The 23,921-nt window shown below is 46.4% G+C and overlaps 1 protein-coding gene across 1 annotated transcript in view; it reads left to right on the top strand.

Moving 5' to 3' along the window:
* STAC (SH3 and cysteine rich domain) overlaps positions 1-23,921 on the top strand; it is a 249,134-nt gene that overhangs the window by 95,930 nt on the left and 129,283 nt on the right. The window contains exons 4-8 of the mRNA XM_068122179.2: positions 11,405-11,486; positions 16,513-16,575; positions 16,697-16,818; positions 21,882-21,969; positions 22,240-22,319. Of these exons, the coding sequence (XP_067978280.2) occupies positions 11,405-11,486; positions 16,513-16,575; positions 16,697-16,818; positions 21,882-21,969; positions 22,240-22,319 (435 nt within the window). The remainder of the gene's footprint in view (positions 1-11,404; positions 11,487-16,512; positions 16,576-16,696; positions 16,819-21,881; positions 21,970-22,239; positions 22,320-23,921) is intronic.

Raw genomic sequence — 23,921 nt, 5'->3', positions numbered from 1 at the left:
GGCTATAAACAAATATCCACCATTTTATTAACTCGCATAGCTTTGAGTCCTGTTTTGTAGGCCCGTGGTGTCTTGCTCTCCCCCAGTTTTATTTCAAATCAAATTCGATAAATCATTTCATTTTTCACAGTCGCTAACATAGTTTTAGACTCGGTTGAAAAAAAACGGGAAGAAAATCCGATGAAAGTTGCCGTTTATAGAACGAAATGAATTCTCAAAGGCCTGTAACTTCAAGGCCATTGAGTCTCTCTCACGCCTTTATCTCCAATCTAACTCACCATATGATTTCATTTTTATCGATGGTTTTACTTTTAGACTCGGTGTCAGCAATAATTGAGAACAATCCACACACGCGGGAAAATGCAGAGATATATTTTTTAAAATCGCGTCATGGTGTATCATACACCGCCCAACATGACACCGCCGGCAATGTGTCGATATATATTAAAAATTCGCTTTTGCTTTTCCGTTATGATATATTACTATTTCGTTTGATGATAGTCGTCACAAAAACGTCAACAATGATGCCGACATATATTTCTTCGTTTTTATTTCATTCAACATATTAGCCAGAAGTAAAATATGTTTCAGGAAATTACCGAGAGATATTTCTTCGTTTTTTTTATTAGTTATGTGCGCATACACTTTAAATAGGTTTATTTGAAATCTTTAATTTTCCACAAACATTCCACACACGCGGGAAAATGCAGAGATATATTTTTTAAAATCGCGTCATGGTGTATCATACACCGCCCAACATGACACCGACGGCAATGTGTCGATATCTATTTTAAATTCGATATATCATTTCATTTTTCACAGTCGCTAACATAGTTTTAGACTCGGTTGAAAAAAAACGAGAAGAAAATCCGATGAAAGTTGCCGTTTATAGAACGAAATGAATTCTCAAATGCCTGTAACTTCAAGGCCATTGAGTCTCTCTCACGCCTTTATCTCCAATCTAACTCACCATATGATTTCATTTTTATCGATGGTTTTAGAGTCGGTGTCAGCAATAATTGAGTTAGATGCTGCACATTCATTTTTACAAAATGGTTACTGGCAAGTCATCAGATCCAGAAATGGTGTAAAAACCACCGTTTAGAGGCCATTTTTCCCCGCAAAGCGGGGGTTGGCCTTTTCGGGGACCGTGGTAGTTGTTGTTTTTTTGTCCCCTTTTTGAAGCAATGTTTTACGGCCGGATGCCCTTCCTGACGCCAACCCTTTTTGCCGCCTTCAACGACAAACAGGGAATTACCAGTGAACTGGTACTCAATTAGCCGACCTCGGAAGGATGACAGGCTGAGTCAACCCCCCTGGCATTAATTCGGCGATCGACCGAGATTCGAACCCAGGATCCTAAGCCGGCACCCTAGCCGCTAGCCCAACACCAGAAATGGTGTCATGAACACAATTTATTTACGCACAAGCACAAAAGCAAGACGGGCCGATTTCCGATTCCGACGGGCCGACGGGCGAGACGGGCCGATTTCCGATTCCGACGGGCCGATTTGGAGCAAGAAAAAGAACGAGACGGGAGAAAAAGGAGAGAAACGAGACGGGGAAAGCCGATTGGAGAGGCGAGTGAGGCGCGATTGGAGAGGAGTGTGAGGCGCGATTGGAGAGGAGTGTGAGGCACGATTGGAGAGGAGTGTGAGGCGTGATTGGAGAGGAGTGTGAGGCACGATTGGAGAGGAGTGATTGGAGGGGAGTGTGAGGCACGATTGGAGAGGAGTGTGAGGCACGATTGGAGAGGAGTGTGAGGCGCGATTGGAGAGGAGTGTGAGGCGCGATTGGAGAGGAGTGTGAGGCGCGATTGGAGAGGCGTGTGAAGGATTGGAGAGGAGAGGAGTGTGAGGGATTGGAGAGGTGAGGGATTGGAAAGGAGAGGGATGTGAGGGTTTGGAGAGGAGAGGAGTGCTAGGTGGAGAGAGGAGAGTGTCAGGTGGAGACAGGAGAGTGTCAGGTGGAGACAGGAGAGTGTCAGGTGGAGAGGAGTGAGGGGTCACATATTATGTGAAATAAATAAATTGTGTTCATCACACCATTTCTGGATCTGATGACTTGCCAGTAACCATTTTGTAAAAATGAATGTGCAGCATATAACTCAATATGTCGAAATGTCACACACATCCATGCCCGTGGGATTCCCACGGGTGACCCCGCTATGTATATATATTGCTGCCCGATAAACGGGCTTTTCAGAGTGCCTGAGTGTTTGGTTTGATTAAAGCAACTCGGATGAATTCCAGCTTTTTGTCGCGTCCATTCTTCCGATCGACGTGGGAGCCCCAGCTCCTTCATTGGTGACCTACCGACATGGACACGGCAGTCGCCCTTAAACTGCCTACCTTCTGGGAGGCTCACGCGGCGGTTTGGTTCGCACAGGCGGATTCCCTGTTCGCCCTGCGAGGCATCACGGCCGACGACACCCGCTTCCACCATGTGGTAGCAGCGCTCGGTTCGGCCACCGCGGCCCGCGCCCTGAGCCTCCTCGAGAGCCCGCCAGCCGCTGACAAATACGGCGCGATTAAGAAGCTTCTCCTCGACGCTTTCGCCCTCCCATCAGCGGAACGCGCACGGCGCCTGCTCGACCTGCCCGATCTCGGCGACACGCGCCCTTCCGAGCGAATGGACTACATGCTTTCACTGCACGGCGAGCACTCTCCGGCATTCCTGTTCCGGGAGCTGTTCCTCCGTCAGCTGCCTAACCCGGTACGCCTCGCCCTGGCAAGCACGACGATCACAGATCCCCAGGCCCTTGCCAGAGAAGCCGACAAGATCTCCGCCGCAGGTCAGCGCATCGCAGCGGCGACATGGGACCCACCGCCGTCCGACGCAACACCCATGTCGCCCGAGCACCTGGCACGGTCGACGACCGAACTGCCGACGCAATTGGCGGCCGCTACACCGAGCCGACCACCTCCAGCACGACGACCGGGGCCTCCACCTGACCAAGCGTGGTGTTACTATCATGCCAGGTTCGGACAGAAGGCCCGGACATGCCGACCCCCGTGCACCTTCGGCAGGCCGGGAAACGGCCGGGCCGGCGTTCATTACCAGCCATGAGCGCCGGCCACACGGGCAACTTACTGTTCATCACGGATAAAGCGTCCGGACGGCGCTTCCTGTGCGACACCGGCGCCCAACTGAGCGTCATACCTGCCTCTGACCAGGACAGGCAGTCCGCGGTTTGCGGCCCCTCCTTGGTTGCAGCCAACGGATCGACCATCCGCACCTTCGGCCCGCGCAACGTCACCCTCTGCTTCGGCGGCCAACGCTTTGCTTGGACGTTTGTAACCGCAAACGTGCCCATGGCTCTGCTAGGCGCCGACTTCCTCTGCGCACACGGACTGCTGGTGGACGTCCAACGGCGTCGTTTAATCAACGCCGAAACCTTCAGCTCCCTGGTATGCACATTGAGCAGCTCCGCGCCGACCGAGCTGGCATGCGCCGTCCCGGCGGCGAACGAGTTTGCTCGCCTGCTCACGGAGTTCCCGGCCCTCATGCGGCCGACGTTTTCGGCCGTCGCAGTATGGCATGGGATCGAGCACCACATACCAACCACGGGCCCGCCGGTCTACGCCAGGGCCCGCCGCCTCGACCCAGCCAAGCTCGCCGTGGCGAAGGCCGAATTCGACGCGTTGGAGCACCTCGGCATCATGCGGCGCTCCGATAGCGCGTGGGCCTCGCCACTGCACATCGTGCCAAAGCCGGGGGGTGGATGGCGCCCGTGTGGTGACTACCGCCGTCTCAATGACGCTACCACCCCCGACAGGTACCCGATCCCGCATATCCAAGACTTCTCCGCCCGTCTGGCGGGACGGGTCATTTTTTCGAAAATTGATCTCATACGGGGATATCACCAGGTACCTGTCAGGGCGGCCGACGTCCCTAAAACGGCAGTCATCACGCCGTTCGGCTTATTCGAATTCTTGCGGATGCCGTTTGGTCTCAAGAACGCGGCTCAGGCGTTCCAGCGCTTGATGGACGGCGTGCTGCGTGACCTGCCGTTCCTTTTCGTTTACCTGGACGACATCCTCGTCGCCAGCATGTCCCGGGCCGAGCACCTCCTCCACCTCCGAACACTGTTCGGGCGCCTCAGCGAGCACGGCCTCATCGTCAACCCGGCCAAATGCCACTTCGGCACGACGGCCGTTGATTTTTTGGGCCACCACATCACCAAGAACGGGGCCGTGCCACTGCCAACCAAGGTCGAGGCCATCACCACGTTCCCGCGTCCCTGCACCATAAAGGCCCTGCAGGAATTCCTGGGAATGGTGAATTTTTATCACCGCTTCGTGCCCCGCGCTGCTCAACTCATGCGGCCCCTCTACGAAGCCCTCCGGGGCAAGCCGGCCAAGCACGACATCGCCTGGTCCGCAGCAATGGATGCGGCCTTCCAAAGCTCAAAGCGGGCCCTCGCCGACGCAACACTGCTCGCTCACCCGGTGCTCAACGCTCCCATCGCCCTCACCACGGATGCCTCCGACTACGCGGTGGGCGCCGTACATGAGCAATGGGTGAACGGGGTTTGGCAGCCACTCGCTTTTTTCAGCCGGCAGCTCCGGCCGAACGAGCTCAAATACAGCACGTTTGACCGGGAGCTCCTCGGTCTACACCTGGCCGTCCGCCATTTCCGCCACCTCCTGGAGGGCCGACCTTTCACGGCGTTCGTCGACCACAAGCCGTTGGTTTACGCCATGGCCAAGGTCACGGAGCCGTGGTCGGCCCGCCAACAGCGCCACCTCTCCGCCGTGTCGGAGTTGACCACGGACATCCGGCACGTCGCCGGCAAAAACAACGCCGTGGCCGACTGTCTTTCCCGGGCCAGCGCGAACGCGGTCCACCTGGGCGTGGACTTTGCGCTTATGGCGGCGGACCAAACCACCGACACCACGGTGCAAGCCCTCCGGGCGGCGGACACGGGCCTCTGCCTGGCCGTCATCCCCTTCGCGGACACTGTCCTGCTCTGCGATGTCTCCCAAGGCCAGCCTCGCCCCATCGTGCCCGTCACCTGGCAACGCCGCATCTTCGCCTCCCTCCACGGCCTTTCCCACCCGAGCCGGAAAGCTTCCCAGAAGCTGGTGTCGGCGCGATTCGTCTGGCACGGCCTTCGTCGGGACGTCCGCGATTGGACCAGCACCTGCACGGCTTGCCAACGGGCCAAGGTCCACCGACACACCCAGGCCCCGCTGGCACCTTTCACTGTGCCCGAATGACGTTTCGACCACGTCAACGTGGATCTGGTGGGCCCCCTCCCCCCGTCACGGGGGTTCACACACCTGCTCATCATGGTGGACAGGACCACCAGGTGGCCGGAGGCCATTCCCCTCGTCTCCACCACCACCGCCGACGTGGCGCAGGCTTTCATCGCCACCTGGGTCGCCCGCTTCGGCGCACCGGCGGACATCTCGTCAGACCACGGACTACAGTTCACCTCCGAGCTGTGGGGCGCGGTCGCCCGCAACCTGGGGGTCAAGCTCCACCGTACTACAGCCTACCACCCCCAAGCAAACGGGTTGTGCGAGCGATTCCACCGCTCCATGAAGGCCGCGCTCATGGCCGGCCTTCAAGACGGCGGTTGGGCCGACCGGCTGCCGTGGGTCCTTTTGGGCCTCCGCACGGCCCCCAAGGAGGACCTCCAGGCATCCACCGCCGAGCTGGTCTATGGCCAGGCGCTACGCGTCCCGGGCGAATTCGTGCCCGACGCTACCAGTCCCTGGTCCGCAGCTCACCAGCGCTCGGACCTCCAGGAGGCCGCCCGACGGTTTGCCCCCATGCCAACATCCCACCACGGTGACCCCCAGTCCTACGTCCCCCCAGCACTTCGCACAGCGGAGTATGTTTTTGTGCGTCACGACGCACATCGGGGGCCGCTCCGGCCGCCGTACGACGGGCCCTTCCGGGTGCTGCGACGGGACGACAAGTCGTTCGTCATCGACATCGGCGGCAGGTCGGACCGGATTGCGGTGGACCGCCTCAAGCCGGCGCACGTGGACGTCGACCACCCACCACGGGTGGCCCTTCCGCCGTGGCGAGGCCGCCCCCCGTCCACGGTGCCCCCCACTCGACCGCCCACCACCACACCGGACCCCCTCCCATGACTCGCCAGGGGTCGCTTCGGCCGGGTCATCAGGACCCCCCTCAAATTGACCCTGCCGGTGCAAGTCGATTCTGGGGGGACGTGTGTAGCGGCTACCGCTGGGTTTTCACAATCGCCTTGCACCTATCAAGGACGCGGAGCGATCACCATGCCGGGCTCATCCAGGACGCCCGGGCAGGCCCGCGCTCAACTTGCCAGGCCTCGGTCGGGACGCCCGGGCATGCCCGGGCATGCCCGGGCAGGCTCGCCCTCAACTTGCCAGGCCGCAGCCAGGACGCTGGGCCATGCCCCCTCTCGCCTTTCCTGGGCAAACGCTCCGGGATAATATGTATATATATTGCTGCCCGATAAACGGGCTTTTCAGAGTGCCTGAGTGTTTGGCTTGATTAAAGCAACTCGGATGAATTCCAGCTTTTTGTCGCGTCCATTCTTCCGATCGACGTGGGAGCCCCAGCTCCTTCAACATAAACAAATATTTAAATCCGGATGTGAAGTAGTTCGTATGGTTGGGTGAATACAATTAAGAATTCAAAATCGTAATTGTGTTCATTCAATTCCAAACGTCATTCCAATCATAAATTGATACTTTAACAAAATACTGTTTTAAATGACGATTGTATTGAGATAATATCAAACCAGCTCATTGCCGTCATCTGTCCACTTCCGGATTCGGGTCAGGTTCGTATCGAGTTAATTTCAAAATCATAATTTTATTGAGGAATTTTTGAAACCTCCTACCTACCTTACAACATCTGCTGGGACCCCAAAACTTTCCACAGGATGTTTGGCGTGGCTAGCCCCAAAACTGAGGGAGTAGTTTGGGGACGGACAGATGGACAGACAGACACTCCTGTTTTATAATATAATTATATACTTGTTTTAGTCACTGATGGAGCATCCCCCAAAGCATTTTCATTGTGTAAGATCTCGGATGATGCTTTTTTTTTTCTTTTTTAAAAATATTGCAAGCCATAAATTTTACCAAAATTGCAAACTATAATCGATTTCATGAAGCGTTTTGCATTCTATAATTTGTGGGGTTGACTTGTTTTCGTAGCTGATGGAACATCCCACGAAGCTCTCGATTATAATCCAGCTAAAATTTGCGGCCGTAAAAGCCATGAAAACGCAAATCACACAGCAATAATGAAAAGCAGGTCAAGCTCGTGGCTAGTAGGTGTTTTTTTGTGTATGTCCAGCTGCTTTATACATGGCTGGTGAAAGATGGGTTTTATGAATGGGTCAAGCCAACGGCTCGTGGAAAAAAGAATTTTGCGCCCCTGAAAAACCGCGAATTCGTGGAATACGGCCGCGAATAGGGGAAGAAAAAACGCGATTTCACGAAACATGGCTACGAATAGAAAACTATAACAATGCGACTGTGTCGCCAATATGCCTCCGCATAGTCCCACAATGGGTAGATGCCATCGTTCACTGTCCTAAAAATAAACAAGTTTGATTTAAATCCCTTCAGCTGTTCTCAAGTATCACATTTTTACCAGACATGACAGGTTTCACATCGATCAGCGAAGCAGTTTCAAAGAAGGGTTTTTTTTTTTAAATATCAGCTTTCAAACGAATATGGCTGCCATACTACATGACATACGACCTTAAAAAATGTGCACTCTGCATATGTATGGGTAGGGGATCACGTTTGTGAAGTTTCATGTTGATCAGATATGGTTCGTTTTTCGATCCAAGATGGCTGCCAAACCACGTGACCTACGACATCATCATTTTCAAACTATATACATAAGTGCTGTTAGATGATATTTGTAAAATTTCGCATTGATAGGGTGAGTGGTTTCAGAGCTATAATTATTTAATATTTTCCTTTAATCCAATATGACTGTCAAACCATGTGACCTATGATGTCATAAATTTAATATTTCAATACAAATGGGTCATAGATCATGTGCATGCAATTTCAGATGTTTAGGATAAGGAATTAGATTAAAATATTTTTGGCTGGTATACCACTTCACCTATGATGTCATCATTATCATGCTTTTGTTCCCCATTGGGATTACTTGACAATGTGCCAAGTTTCAAATTTTTCCATTCAGAGGTTTCCGATAAATAATATTTTTATTATGCGCTCTTAATCCAAGATGGCTGCCATACCACGTGACCTATGACATCACAATTAACAGAAAAAGATTCTGCATGGGTGTCACTCCTACCCTGAAAGTTTCGTCTCAATCAGACATATGGTTGTTGAGAAAAACGAGGTTTAGCCCGTACGGACGGAAGGACGGGCGGACAACCCCAAAACATAATGCCTCCGGCGACTTCGTCGGCGGAGGCATAAAAAACCGTGAACTCGCGGGACACTTTTCCGTGAATAGAGAAACAGGCCGCATTTTATCACCCGCGAATACGCGGAACCACGAATAGCGGGGTCCGACTGTGCATGTGTATTGTGTATATATATAAATATACATATATTATCATGGAGTATGGCAGTAATTCATATGGAGGGATGGCAGGAGAATAAAATGTGCACCCCGGCAAATGCGTGCAGAATGAAACGCTGAAAAGCTATGCATATATAACCGAAAAACACAGTCTGTGAAGCCATGAAGTTGTAAACCGGTGAGATTACATATCTATTAATTATGTACTGTTTGAATGTCGGTTGCATCCTGTCTATTAATTACGTATGTCTATTATTTATGTACTGTTGGAATATACCTATCGACCCTATAGACTGCTGAGACCCCTTAGACATGTGAAGACCCTTCAAGTCCCCCAAGACCCTTAAGACCACCAAGACCCCTGAAGACCCCAAAGAGCCTTAAAGATCTGAAGACCCAAAATACCCCGAAGACCCAAATTATCCAAAAGACCCAAAATACTCCTAAAACTCACAAGACCCAAAGACCCATTCGACCAGCTTGGACCCTTGACCATTTTGGGCTTTGCAAATACATTTGTACAAAAGAAATGTTTGTATTATGATTGGTGTAAATCATGGCAACCCAACCACTCAAGTTCAGTCAGGTCATTATCCTCAGTTAAAACAAGCCCATGTCTCTGTCGTGACGTGTGATGAGGCGAGCGCACCCAGAAGATCCACGCTAGTATACAACTAGAATGGCACTCAGTAGAGAGCATACCTCCACCTGGTTGGCCCTATCTCCCAATGGTGAAGAATCACTTAAAAATTCCTCTAGCTGGATCCGGATCTGGATCTTCACCAAAATCTAATCGAATCGTCCTTGTCACACACACAACCTGTCTAGCAAGCTTCGTCCAAATCCATCCATAACTTTTCGAGATATCCTGCTATGTATCGTTTTTGGCCCTCTGTCCCAATGGTGAAGAATCACTTTAAAAATTCTAGTAGCCGGATCCGAATCCGGATCTTCACCAAAATCTAATCATTTCGTCCTTGTCACATACACTACATCTCTGCCAAATTTCGTCCGAATCCGTCCACAACTTTTTGAGATATTTTGTTCACAATCGGACAGACAAATGGACAAACAGACAGACAGGGGTGAAAACATAACCTCCCTCCACCTTTGGTGGCGGAGGTAATAAATTGAGATGACGAAATTAAGATGGCTTAACTCTCCAACCTTTTCTTTGATTAAGCAATCACATGAACATTATGCCTTCAATTTGCTTCAAAATTTTAAACAAATTAGTTGCGCAAATATTGAAATTAATTCATAGCAAAGAAAGTGCTTTTACCGCTACTGCCATATTAGCTGAGATCACCCAGACTTAAAACTGCAGTCAGATCAAGTCGGACACATTTCCTCATTTCCTCACAACATATGACAAAAAAAATTCATTACTGCGGCTTCAGATCTTTGCCATTCTGTATGTATGAGCTCGACCATCAGCCTTCGACACCATCGAGCAACAAAGGAGTGGACACAGTACTGCATTCACTTTCAATCACTTGATTACTCAAACAATAACTCTCAGTAATTTTTTTATCAACTCAATATGGGAACCCCACAACATTAATTATTTAAAAGTTTCCTGAAAAAGGATTTTTTTTTTTTGTGGGATTGTAGTGGAAGATTTAAATTTTATGATTCCTCCCTTTCCCGTTGATCCTTTTTTTTTCTTTTGGGGGGAATTAAAGGTCTGGTTCACCTGATGACAGTATGTTTATGATGTATTGTCTTTAAAAGTACTAGGGCGTGCCCGTACGTGGGTGCAAAAAAACATGCGTGCAAACAACAACAACAAAAAAAAACTTTGAAACCACGTGGCAGTAACGACCACAGAACCCCCCCCCTCTATTTACATGAAATGGTTTGGTCCATTCGCAAAGCCAAAGCGAACGGCTTGTGAGTACGGTAGAACCCCCCCCCCCCTCTATTTACATGAAATGGTTTGGTCCATTCGCAAAGCCAAAGCGAACGGCTTGCGAGTACGGTGACCATACCTTGGGAACCACTTGTCCGATTAATTTCAAACCTTGAAAAGGCACATCCTCGGGTCCCCAGCAATATACCTGGCAAGTTTCAAGTATATCGGACCCGTGGTTGTCGAGAAACAGCGGTCACAGACAAACACACAGACACACAGAGATTACTGGAATTATAGATAGACTAGGGCGTGCCCGTACGTGGGTGCAAAAAAACATGCGTGCAAACAACAACAACAAAAAAAAACTTTGAAACCACGTGGCAGTAACGACCACAGAACCCCCCCCCCCTCTATTTACATGAAATGGTTTGGTCCATTCGCAAAGCCAAAGCGAACGGCTTGCGAGTACGGTAGAACCCCCCCCTCTATTTACATGAAATGGTTTGGTCCATTCGCAAAGCCAAAGCGAACGGCTTGCGAGTACGGTGACCATACCTTGGGAACCACTTGTCCGATTAATTTCAAACCTTGAAAAGGCACATCCTCGGGTCCCCAGCAATATACCTGGCAAGTTTCAAGTATATCGGACCCGTGGTTGTCGAGAAACAGCGGTCACAGACAAACACACACACACACACACACACACATACACAGACACACACACATACACACAGAGATTACTGGAATTATAGATAGATGACCATCATCATTTCGCTAAATAGAATGCCATCGGATATAAAATGGAAAACGACTTTCACTCATGAATAAATGAAGGCCTAACCTTAGGTTGTTTTTTTGAGCCACATGACCTAACCTTTGGTTGTTTGTTTTAAGCATCATGACCTAACCTGAAGTTGTTTTTTTAAATCCTCATGACCTAACCTTAAGTTGCTCTCAGCTCAGCTGATCGTAACTGTCTTTTATTTATTTATTTAATTAAACCCCTTTTTGAACCCACTTTTTCAGCCCAAAGGTTTTCGAAGACATTACAGTTCACCACTCCTGGTGAATGAGCAATTTTCCTGCATCAAGGAGGTCGTTCCATGTGGTGAGGCACCTTTGCTTTGAATTTGAACAGAACACAAGGTCATTATACAGCATGTGAACTGTTGGAATGCACCAGGAGTGACTTTTGCGGCTGTTAAATTGTTCATTTTCGTTTTTGACTCCAATGCTTTGCCTTTCTTATCGAAATCGCCAGCTTCCATGATTTTCGCATTCATCGAAATCTTCGCATTCATCTTCGCATTCATCGCTTATAATGTTATTTTTCTTTCTTTAAGTCCTTTTCCCAATCCTTTGCTTCATAATTTATGGATAAAATCATTTATTTATGGATAAAATTTATGGATAAATTATTTATGGATAATTTATGGATTATGGATAAAATTATGGATAAAATCCATAATTCAGTCCTTTTCCCAATGTTCTTGCTTTCTGTACACTGACAAGCACTCCTGTAACACTCCTGGAATTGGATGTAGTTTCAAGGAAATGACTCTTTCTCATGAGGGCCCTTTGGCAATTGTAACATTTGCTTCTATGTAATACTACATTTCCATGCTCAAGTGTGGTTGAATATGGCGTAGTACATTATAAGATGTAATGCTGCATTTTCCTCCACTTATTACCATCCTAGTTCTTGTAACGTTAGTACAAACCACACTGCCATACTCTGCTTAGCTTTCAGGGTGCGATATGCACATGTGCGCTGTCTCTCGGCACTGCATCCGTGGCACAGCTTTGCCCACCAGAAAATGATGCTATCCATCACCATGTGCTGCATATGGACGAAGAACAAGAAGACACTTTCAGGGTCTGATGGGATGGGGACACATTCAAATCAATTCGCTCTTGGGAAGGGTTTGTCATTTAATTGGCAGATTGAAAGGTCTTTTTTGGCAATTCGTTATTTCAGGAGCCCTTTAGCTGGAGATTCATTATTTGGTCACATTTGCATTGCACCTCTCATGGCACACTCATTAAGACAACACCATGAAACATCTTTCACGCGAATGAATGCACTTGTCTGTACATTTTCTCCTCTGAGCCTTCATGGTTAAATTGTATTTTGATCGCCATTTAGTCCAAGCATTTTATGCAGAATACCGTTTTATAAGAATATTCCAAAGGGTTCTGGTAATGATGGCCTAACAAAGGTAACTAGTACGGAACTTGGTAGGGCACATACCTCCGCAAGCACAAGGCTGAACAGTTTACGTTTTTCATCCCACTGACAAGCTGCATCTGGATCCAGACCTGAACCAAAATCTAATCAGCTTTTTCCTGGCACCTACACAACTCATACATCTCGTTTTGTCATCACTTGTCAACAACTATTTGAAATATCGTGCTACATATAGTTTTTGGTCCCATCTCTCAATGATGAAGAATCACTTAAATAATTCTAGTATCCGGATCCAGATCCAGATCTTCACCAAAATTTAATCATTTTGTCCTTGTCACAAAAATCATTTTGTCACATTTTGTCACATTTTGTCTTTGTCCACCAAATTTTGTCTGAATCTGTCCACGACGTTTTGAGATATCCTGCTCACAGACAGACAAACAAACAAGAAGTCGTCCTGCAATTGTCCTGACACGTATGACAAAAATCGAGAGAATTAATAATTGATTGATTAACTGTGTAATTAAAGTAAATAAATAATAATCATAAAATAATTAATTTCTTAATCAAATGGCTAAAAGCATACCTAAAGCACCACTGTTTCATCCGAATCTGTAACTTTTGAAAACTAATTAATGAAGTAATTAATAGAAAAAATAAATAATCGATTAATTGATTAATCAATAAATCAAAAATACCCTTCACAGCAAAATCACTTGGTCACTGTCATGTCTAACTATCAGCTTTCTAGTTCAAAAGGTGTCTGATATTACCCAGATGAGAAAGAAAATAAATAACTATTTGATTTCAATTGTCACCATGCCAGTTGGCTGGGTGTGGGTACCTCTCTCACCAGCCATGGCTCTTCAGCAAAGGACTTCTGCGACTCACTGGGACTGACACAATCTGTCAATTTCCCGACTCGGATCTCAGTCAACGGAGCATCTTCTCTTCTGGATTTGGTTATGACAAACTTCCCTGAAAATGTCTGCTGCTCTTCTTCTGCTCCAATCGGCTCATCTGATCATGTGCTTGTCAAAGTGGACATCTCTCTGACCATTCTCAGAGAGCCTCCTCTGCGTCGACCAGTCTGGCATTTCACTCAGGCCAACTGGCACGGTCTTCAAGCAGCCATCAATCATCTGGACTGGTCTCCCATCTCTACCGCCTCTGACATCAACTCATCCTGGGAATTCTTTCAAAGTAAATTGCTCTCTCTCATGCACAGATTTATACCATCTCGTCTTCAGTTGTCATACCCTTCCTCCCATCCATGGTACACGGAATCTTGTGGTGAGGCTGTTGCCCTGAAACAACTTGCTTTCGTCTCCTGGAAAGCAAATCCAACGGAAGGAAATCTCATTTCCTTTCACAAAGCCCGAAACAAGTGTGTGTCCACCCTCAGGAGAGCCAGGAAACAATATCTCACCATTCTCAAGACCGAACTCTCTTATCTGTCTCCCTCTTCCAAATCCTGGTGGCGTCTGGTCAAATCTGTTTCTGGTGTTTGTTCCCCCTCCATCCCCTCCCTCACCTCAAACGGCTTAACGGCTGACTCCGCACGTGAAAAAGCTGAATGCCTCAACTCTGTGTTTGCCTCTAAATCTTGTGTCCCAAACCCATCCCTCTCTGTACCCACCGTACCCAGTCGTACCCAGCTGCTCCTGGACTCTGTGTCCTTTCCTCCTGACAAGGTGGAAAAGATTCTGTCAACCCTCGACTCTGATTCTGCAACTGGTCCTGATGGCATCACCCCACGGGTCCTAAAATCATGTTCTTCTGCTCTTTCACTCCCTCTTTCGGTTCTCTTCACCCTCTCTTTTGCTCAAGGTCATCTGCCATCTGCTTGGAAATCAGCCAACATCACCGGTTTGCACAAAAAAGGTGCAAAAACAGATCCCAGCAACTACAGACCAATCAGCCTTCTCCCAATTATCAGCAAAGTCATGGAATCCATCATTGCTTCAGATATTAAATCTTTCCTCTTCTCCAATGGCTTGATCTCTGATCATCAATTTGGTTTCAGACCTGGTCACTCTACTCTGGACATGCTGCTTCTGCTTTCTCAACAATGGATGGAGGTCCTCAACACCAAACAGGAAATTAGAGCTGTCTCCCTTGACATTTCACATGCCTTCGATACGGTCTGGCACCCTGCTCTGCTCACCAAACTCTCCTCCTTTGGTATCCATGGAAATCTCCACGCATGGCTGGCGGACTTCCTCTCTGGTCGTAGTCAACGTGTGGCCCTGAATGGGTTTCTCTCATCTCCTCTTCCTGTTCAGGCTGGAGTTCCCCAAGGTAGTGTTCTGGGCCCTGTGCTTTTTCTGGTCTTCATCAATGATCTCTCTGACTCTCTTGAAAATCCTCTCTATCTCTTTGCTGACGACTCTACACTCTGTCGCTCCATTCCTCATCCCTCAGATCGGCAGTCTGCAGCCTCCTCACTCTCTGCAGACCTGGACAGAATCACAGACTGGTCAAACAAGTGGAACATGTCTTTCAATCCTGATAAATCTCACACTCTTACAATGTCTCTCCGAAAGGACCGACTGGACAACCCTCCCATCTACTTTCTCAACAATCCTCTCCAAGAAGTTCTGTCGCTCAAGCTTTTGGGTCTCACTATCTGCCATGATCTTTCTTGGGAAAACCACATTTCCAAGCTGGCCTCCAAAGCCAGTCGCCGACTGGGCATCCTCCGTCGTGCGAAGTCCTTCCTTGGCACACCTGAGCTCCTCACCACATACAAGGCTTTCATCCGCAGCTCAATGGAATACTGTTCCCCCCTCTGGGCTGGTGCTCCTGCCTCACACCTTGCTCGGCTTCACGCTGTTGAGGCCAAAGCTTTCAGAATCATTGGAATCTCCTGCGATGTAGTCAACACCGAGGGCCTTTCACTCACTCACCGCAGGCTGGTTGGTGGTCTTTCTGTCTTCTACCGACTCCTCTCCGGCCTTGCTCCCCCAGCTCTCTCTGTGCTCTGTCCCCCCAATATTCCTTCAGGTCGCACAAGATCTGCCTGCAACCCTCTTATGGTTAAACTGCCAAAGTCTAGGCTCTCTGCTCACCTTCACTCTTTCATGCCCCTTTTCTCCCGCCTCTGGAACAAACTCCCCCACTCCCTTCAATCCCACTCCTCCCTCCAGGTCTTTAAAACAGCTGTTCACCACCATCTCTTATCTTCCCCCATAGAAAACCTTGATCTTTTCTACCCCCGGTAATTCACCCCAGAGTCCTTGCAGTGTTCATATGTTTTATTCCTCTCCCACCTACCCCCAAGTCCTCCCGATGTCCCTGCTCTCAAATGTTGTGTTTTTGTCCTTCCCCCTCTCTCCCCATCTTGTCTGCCGCTCCCCTTGTTTTTTGTGTTTTGTGTGTCGGTTTGTCTTTTTGTGTGATTAATGTTAGCTCTTTCACGAGCCTCGATCTTGTATACAAAAAAAACAAACTATTTAATAAATCGATAATAAGTAATTAATCAATTAATTGCTTCATCCAAAAAATATTTAAATATCGTTTTTTCCAAAGCACTTGTGCACTATTGTGTCCAAATTTCAGCTTCTTAGATCAAAGGATGGCTGAGATATCGCTCGGTTAGATAAACGAGAGAACCTTGACCTTTGACCTTGACATTTGACCTATATAGTCAAAAAACATTGACAGCCTCCCGTTTGGCCTTCGGAATCCTCTAATAAAGTTTGACGAAGATAGCTGAAAGTGTTCCTGAGTAATCACACTCGCAGCAAACAAACAAACAAACAGAGACAGACCGACATAACAGACAGGGATGAAAACACAACTTTTAGTTGCGGAGGTATAAATTAAAAGTTTGTGAAAATTTTTTGAGATTTTTTTTTTTTGCATCTCTTTATGTATGTTGTTAGTGATATGTTGCCAGCATCTTGAACTTTGCATTTACTCTTTCTTCCAAACTCCACTGAAGAGGAAGATCCATTGAGAACTGAGAAATTTGTGCGCAACGCCTTTCGACGAGATTGCTGGAAAGGTGAGGCTCCAGTGGTTTTGCTCACTTGCGTGCACAAGTTCATTGGTATTTGGTTAGTGTTCCAAAAGTGGTGAATGCTGTACAAGTAAACCTCATAATGCATGGTCACTTGGTGTGGCAGGTTATGGGAAGAAGGTGGACCCAGTGTATGAGGCATTGCGCTTCGGCACGTCGCTGGCTCAGCGCAGCAAACCACGCCATGGCATCCAATGGGACAACAATTCCACAATGAAACACAGCTTGGTGCAACTCTCACCGCATTAACTACTGCACTGCAAACCATTTCATGTGAATGTTAAGTGAACACATTATTATTGGTCCACTCGTTGGCAGAAGATCATTTTTTATCCTTCAGTGGCATTCTGAATAGATCATTACAACTGACACAACATTTGGAAATGTGGAAACCTCTAATTGGTATAAGATTTCCCGAAAAAGTATAAGCTCGACATGAATGGGATTTTGGTACGCCATGCAAAGCGGCTACAGAAAGTCCATGAAGCGGAGTGTAATGCATTCAGTCACCTCCATTACGGAAAACCATCAGGTTTTCAAATCGGAAAAAATATTCTAAATTCCAACCACCAACCAAGTGCTTACCATCAACAAATTGTAGTGGTGGACTCGCATCATTCAAAAAAAAAAAAAATTGCAATTTTTAAAATGTATTCTTCTTCTTTGAGTGATGAGTGATGTCAATGAGTACTTGTTCAAAATACGCCTCTCTTAGGTCTCTACACACATCCCAACTAGAACGGCAATAGGTAGAGCACATAACTCTGCCAGGCTAAACAGTTTATGTTTTGTATCCCACTGATAGGCCAGATCTGGATTCGGACCTGAACCAAAATCGAATCGACTTGTTCTTGTCCACCAAGTTTTGTTATAACTCGTCCACAACTTTTTGAAGTATCTTGCCATATCGATTTTGGCCCAATCTCTCAATGGTGAAGAATCACTGAAATGTTTTTTTCTATTCTCATATCCAGATCCAGATTCGGACCTTCACCAAAATCGAATTGATTCTTCCTTGTCGCACACCAGCCCTGTCCACCAAGTTTTGGCCGAATCCGTCAATAACTTTTTTGAGATATCCTGTTATACAACATTCTATTGATTTTTTTTGCCCCATCACTCAATGGTGAAGAATAATTTAAAAATTCTCGGATCTGGATCCGTATCTTCACCAAATCGAATCGATTCTTCCTTGTCACATACACAACCTAACCACCAAATTTCGTCCGAATCCATTTGTAGTCACGTGAAAAAGTAAGGACACCCCAAGTAAAGTTTTGACTTTTTCAACATATTTCAACATACAGCTATTTGATCTTCATTTCAACAATATTGACACATAAAGGTGATATAATATAACAAATATCATGAAACATTTACATTTTGTAGTCCATTGTATCATTTAAATAAACATAAATGAAAATTTTGCATGTGGAAAAAGTAAGTACACCCCTACATTTATCACTACTTCAAATACCTAAAATTCGAATCAGGTGCACCAGCTCAGGTGCAAATGATTAGAACATCGTTAGAGAGGATCTTGGAGGAACCTGTCTTATTTAAACCTCAGACATTTATTTTGGTTTGCTCTTTGTTGTTGAAGTGTGCAGCGTCACCATGCCTCGATCAAAAGAGCTCTCTGAAGCCTCAGAAAGAAGGTTACAGATGCCTACAAGTCTGGGAAGGGATTTAAAAAGATCTTCAAACAATTTGAAATCAATCATTCGACTGTCCGGAAGATCATCTACAAGTGGAGAAGATTGCCAACAATTGCCAACTTGTTCAGGCCAGGCCGCCCCAGCAAGTTCAGCCCGAGAGCAGACCGCAAGATGCTGAAAGAAGTCTCTAAGAACCCCAGAATGTCATCCCGGGACCTACAGGTAGCTCTTGCCACTGTTGACGTCAAAGTGCACGAGTCTACCATTAGAAAGAGGCTGCACAAATTTGATCTACATGGGAGGTGTGCCAGGAGGAAACCTTTGCTGTCCAGAAAGAACATCAGGGCAAGACTAAAGTTTGTCAATGAACACCTGGGCAAAGACCAGCACTTCTGGAACAATGTGCTCTGGACAGATGAGTCAAAGGTAGAGCTATTAGGCCACAGTACCTCAAGACATGTTTGGCGAAAACCAAAGACAGCATTTGACCACAAGAACCTGATACCAACTGTAAAGCATGGTGGTGGAAATATTATGGTTTGGGGAAGCTTTGCTGCATCAGGGCCTGGGCAGCTCACCATCATAGAATCCACTATGAATTCTTCATTGTACCAGAGGGTGCTTGAGAATAATGTGAGGCCATTTTTCGGAAAGTTGAAGCTCAACCAAAGGTTGACCTTGCAACATGACCATGACCCTAAACATACCCGTAAATCCACCAAGGAATGGCTGAAAAGAAAGAAATGGAGGGTTCTGGAATGGCCAAGTCAAAGCCTGGATCTAAATCCCATCGAGATGTTGTGGGGGGATTTGAAACGATCTGTGCATGCAAGAAACCCCTCAAACATCGCACAGCTGAAAGAATTCTGCATGGAGGAGTGGGCAAAATCCCGGTCGATGTCAGAGACTGGTAGACAGTTATAAGAAACGCCTACTTGAGGTTGTTTCTTCCAAAGGGGGCAATACCACCTATTAGAGCCAAGGGTGTACTTACTTTTTCCACATGTGAAGTTTGCATTTATGTTTATTTAAATTACTAGGGCATGCCCGTACTATATATATATCTAAAATTATATCCCCCCCCCCTCTATTTACATGAAATGGTTTGGTCCAAAGCGAACGGCTTGCGAGTACGGTGACAATCCCCCCCCTCTATTTACATGAAATGGTTTGGTCCAAAGCGAACGGCTTGCGAGTACGGTGACAATCCCCCCCCTCTATTTACATGAAATGGTTTGGTCCAAAGCGAACGGCTTGCGGAGTTTGGTAAAGAAATCGCCATAGCGTGCACAAACGCGCAGGAAAGCGAAAGAATCGCAAATTAGTTTTAATTAGTTTTAAAACATAGTTTAACGCCAACATAGTTTGCCAACGTGAAATAAATGAATACGCTCTCAAATGTGCCGTCCGAGGCAGAGTCTGTTCGGCACGTTCGGCACACGTGATAGCTCGCTGCTCTCTGATTGGTTGAATCGTTTTTTGGACATAGCTCGGTAACTACTTGTCCGATTAATATGAAACCTTGAAAAGGCACATCCTCGGGTCCCCAGCAATATACCTGGCAAGTTTAAAGTATATCGGACCCGTGGTTGTCGAGAAACAACGGTCACAGACATACAGACATACATACACACAGAGATTACTGGAATTATAGATAGATAAATTATACAATGCACTACAAAATGTAAATGTTTCATGATATTTGTTATATTATAATCACCTTTATCTATCAATATTGTTGAAATGAAGATCAAATAGCCGTATGTTGAAATATGTTGAAAAAGTCAAAACTTTACATGGGGTGTACTTACTTTTTCACGTGACTGTACAACCTTTTGAGATATCCTGCTCACAGGCACTGTCCAGACAAACAGACAAAATGGATTTTGTCTCGTGTCCGTTTGCTTTTTTGTCATTAACGTTAGCTCTTAAACGAGCCTCGATGTTGTATACAAAAAAAAAACAAAAAAAAAAACATACGGGTGAAAACATAACATCCGTCGACTTTCTGTGGCGCAGGTAAAAACACAAGAATAAGTTTGGGAATGCCAATTTGTGCTTGATCACACACCACCCATTTCCCTGTGAGATGCATACCTGTTGTCTTTTTTGTTTCTTCATGAGATCGAGGCTCATTGGAAGAGCAGAATGATAAGAGTTGAAGGTGTCAACAAACTGACCCTGGGGTTCAGTGGAAATGGCAAATGATGGAGATTTAAGGTAAAAGAAAACCAAATATGTGTGCTTGCTCCAGGCAAACGGAATAGGAAAGATCTTGTGGGGGAATGGGAAAGAACATCAATTGCTGATGGTTTGGGTTGCTGTTTTTAAGAACTGAAGGGAAGAACATGAAAGGACAAACTCAGGGAGGCAATTTTACCGACAAGGTGAAAGAGGATAAAGGAGCGAAGGTATTAGCCTTTGGAAAGGTAACAACAAATGGGTATTGCATGGAACGCGTGTGACCAATTGAACCTTAGTAGGAAGGAAGAAAAGAGAAAGCAGGAGGGACAAAACCGGATTGAACCACCTTTAGATTAGAACCACCACCGGATTGAACCGCCACCACCTTTCCCCCCCGGGGGTTGGACATTTTTCGGGCACCGTGGTCCCCTTTTTGAAACAATGTTTTATGGCCGGATGCTGTTAATTCTGCGATCGACCGGGATTCGAACCCAGGATCTTAGGATCCCAAGCCTGCACCCTAACTGCTAAGCCAACACCAGGCTTAGGGACAAAACCGGATTAAAGGCAATAAAGAACCAGAGAGAAAACCACCTGTCTGTTGTGCAGGAAGGAAGGCAGGCCCACTTGATTGGGGTCACCTGGTGAGAGTTGCTGATGATCTTCAGAATCTTAGCTTAAATGGCACCCAGAAAACAACGTAGCGTTGCCTGTGTCCGAGTTGGCCACTGCGCACTGGCGGGTGGCGAGTACCGAACAATATAAAAGGATTGCCATGGCTGCCAACACTTCATCTGATTAGAAGGTCTCGCACACCCATTGAAGGCAGCTTGGCAAGCAGAGCCAGGTGCCATACCCTGTCGAAAGCCGTTACGTCAAGTTCTTTCACCTGCTTCTTATTACATCCATTGTCGTGCAGAAACTCATTAGGCTCGTCACTGCAAATCATAGCATGTGGCAAAGAAGTAGATCCACTTGGGATCCAAATAGTCCAAACTTTTCCACTACCTCTGACTACTTTTCTACAAATCATCTCACTCTCAGCCCATCCACTTGTGATGTGGTATCCTAATGCTAGGATTTTAAAATATTTCAAAACAACTTGCAACATTTTATGGTGAAAACAAGTCTTGAATGGACATTTTAATGAGGTTGCCAAAGCGTTAATGTGCAACCTTCAAAATTGACTTGTCAGGGGTTTGACAAAGTATAACGGATTGATGGCAGCATAGTATAAAATTGTTCCAAGTGTCGTTATTACAATGGTTTCAAAATTGGAACGAATGAGTTACAAAATTATTTAAAGTGCATGTCCAATTTTTACATCTAGAGTGCACCTTTTTCGTTTTTTAGATTTTAACTGTTTTTTAATCAATTGCAAAAGCAATAAAAGGCTGCATTGGTGGACGGTCAGAAATTGGTGAGATAGGATGTGTTGCATTTCTGCAGGATGGAGACCTCACGGATGTGCCTGAAGAACTTGACAGCAGCAGCGTTCCGGGAGACGTGACCATCGAAGCAAAGGAGCCGTGTGCAGGTGGCAGATTTTTTTTGTTAATCCGGCAGTGTTAGCATCGAGGTAATCTGGGATAATCTTCTTGGAATATATAATTTGTAATGTTTGGCGAGATCTAGATCCCTGAGCAAGTATTTCCCTCCTATTTCCCCCGGATAACATTTTCTGCACAAATATCTTTTGTAATACCAAATAAATTTCACACAATGAGGATGCTTATCTCGATGAGTTTCATTTTGGTTTGTCGTGGTTATTTCATGTTAATAAATGCAACTTGTATTCCATTGCCAGCAAATCCCGACATTCTGAGCTCAACAGAAAGTGAAAAAGAGAAGGCTAGTCAGACACAAGAGGCCACAAAAGATTCCCAGGTACCAAAAGCTGTCACATTGCATACTGTGTACTAGGCTATTTGGATACGAGAGTAAACATTGTTTTGGTACGTCGACATTGTTTTATCCCAAATGTCTATGACTACCTCTTTTAATGGTCCCGATTATTCCCAACTTCTTGTGGGGTCAGTGGGGAAAGTTTATGGCCCCAAGTCTTTTGCAAGTCGAATGAAGAGGACTTACATTATACTGGAGGTGCCAGATTTGCAGTTAATTCAGGATGCCGGCGATAACTCACCAACTATTTGCGATAACTTACAGACTTTACGACAACTTACCTACTCTTCACAAATCGACTGTACTGGAGTTGCCGATACTACTGCCGTAGTTGCTGATTCTACTGGACATCCTACTGGAGTTGCCGGAATTTGTAATTTGTTCAGGATGCCGGTGATAACTCACCGACTCTTTGCGATAACTTACCGACTCTTCACAAATCGACTGTAAAGGGCTTGCATTCTATTGGAGGTGCCGGAATTTGCAATTTGTTCAGGATGCCGATGATAACTCACCGACTCTTTGCGATAACTTACCGACTTCACAAATCGACTGTAAACGGCTTGCATTCTACTGGAGGTGCTGGAATTTGCAATTTCTTCAGGATTCTGGCGATAACTCACCGACTCTTTGCGATAACTTACCGACTCTTCACAAATCGACTGTAAAGGGCTTGCATTCTACTGGAGGTGCAGGAATTTGCAATTTCTTCAGGATGCTGGCGATAACTCACCGACTCTTTGTGATAACTTACCGACTCTTCACAAATCAATTGGAAAGGGCTTGCATTCTACTGGAGGTGCTGGAATTTGCAATTTCTTCTGGATGCTGGCGATAGCTCACCGACTCTTGCCGGCGAGGTTACAGGTCTTGCCGGGTCTTGCCGGCGAGGTTACGTTTTTTCAAAGCTGTCCACGCTCTCCACGCTATCGAAGTTAAGTAATTGTTCCCATTTGTATTTTCGTCAAATCTGTATTTATTTTATGGTGTGTGTACCTATAGTGTGTCCTGAGGAAGATTCTCGGTGTTAATCTTTCATACCTGTATAAAATATCGTCGGTTAATTCGTGCCGCATATTTTGAGGCCTTGTACCGTGTCCTACCTTGAGGCTTTGTTTTTCTCTCAGCGGTCCGTTGATTGTGCTCCAACTACTTTCGTTCTCTGTTTTTCCCAGTCTTTTCACCCCATACTTCCTTGTTTAAAATCTCAACTAAAAACAAACAAACAAAAAAAAAACATTTCCTTCTCTGTTCTTATTCGTTGTTCTTATTTGTTTATTCGTTGTTCTTATTCGTCCGTTCGTTCTTTGACCACGTGTTTCACCCCCATTTCCCCAGATAGTTTTCACTGTTAAACTTTAAAATGTTTAAACTTTCCCCTGAAGTACTGTATTCTGTCGTGTATTATAACACCTTTTTCTTCTTCTTCTTTAAAAGGTTGCTTTCGACTTGCTCACCAAATCTATTCATTCCAAAAAAAAATTCCATCTCTTACAGTGCCTCTTTCATACATTCCCTAAACTCTCCTGCACTCCACCCCCCCCCCCCCCCCCCCTCCAGCATCCTTAAACGTATTTTTGACTC

This window comes from Myxine glutinosa, chromosome 7 (genome assembly GCF_964187855.1).
Source record: "Myxine glutinosa chromosome 7, kmMyxGlut1.1, whole genome shotgun sequence".
In the NCBI taxonomy this organism is placed as follows: Eukaryota; Metazoa; Chordata; class Myxini; order Myxiniformes; family Myxinidae; genus Myxine; species Myxine glutinosa.
Note: the sequence above shows the minus strand (reverse complement) of the source record. Positions and strands in the feature narration are given on the sequence as shown.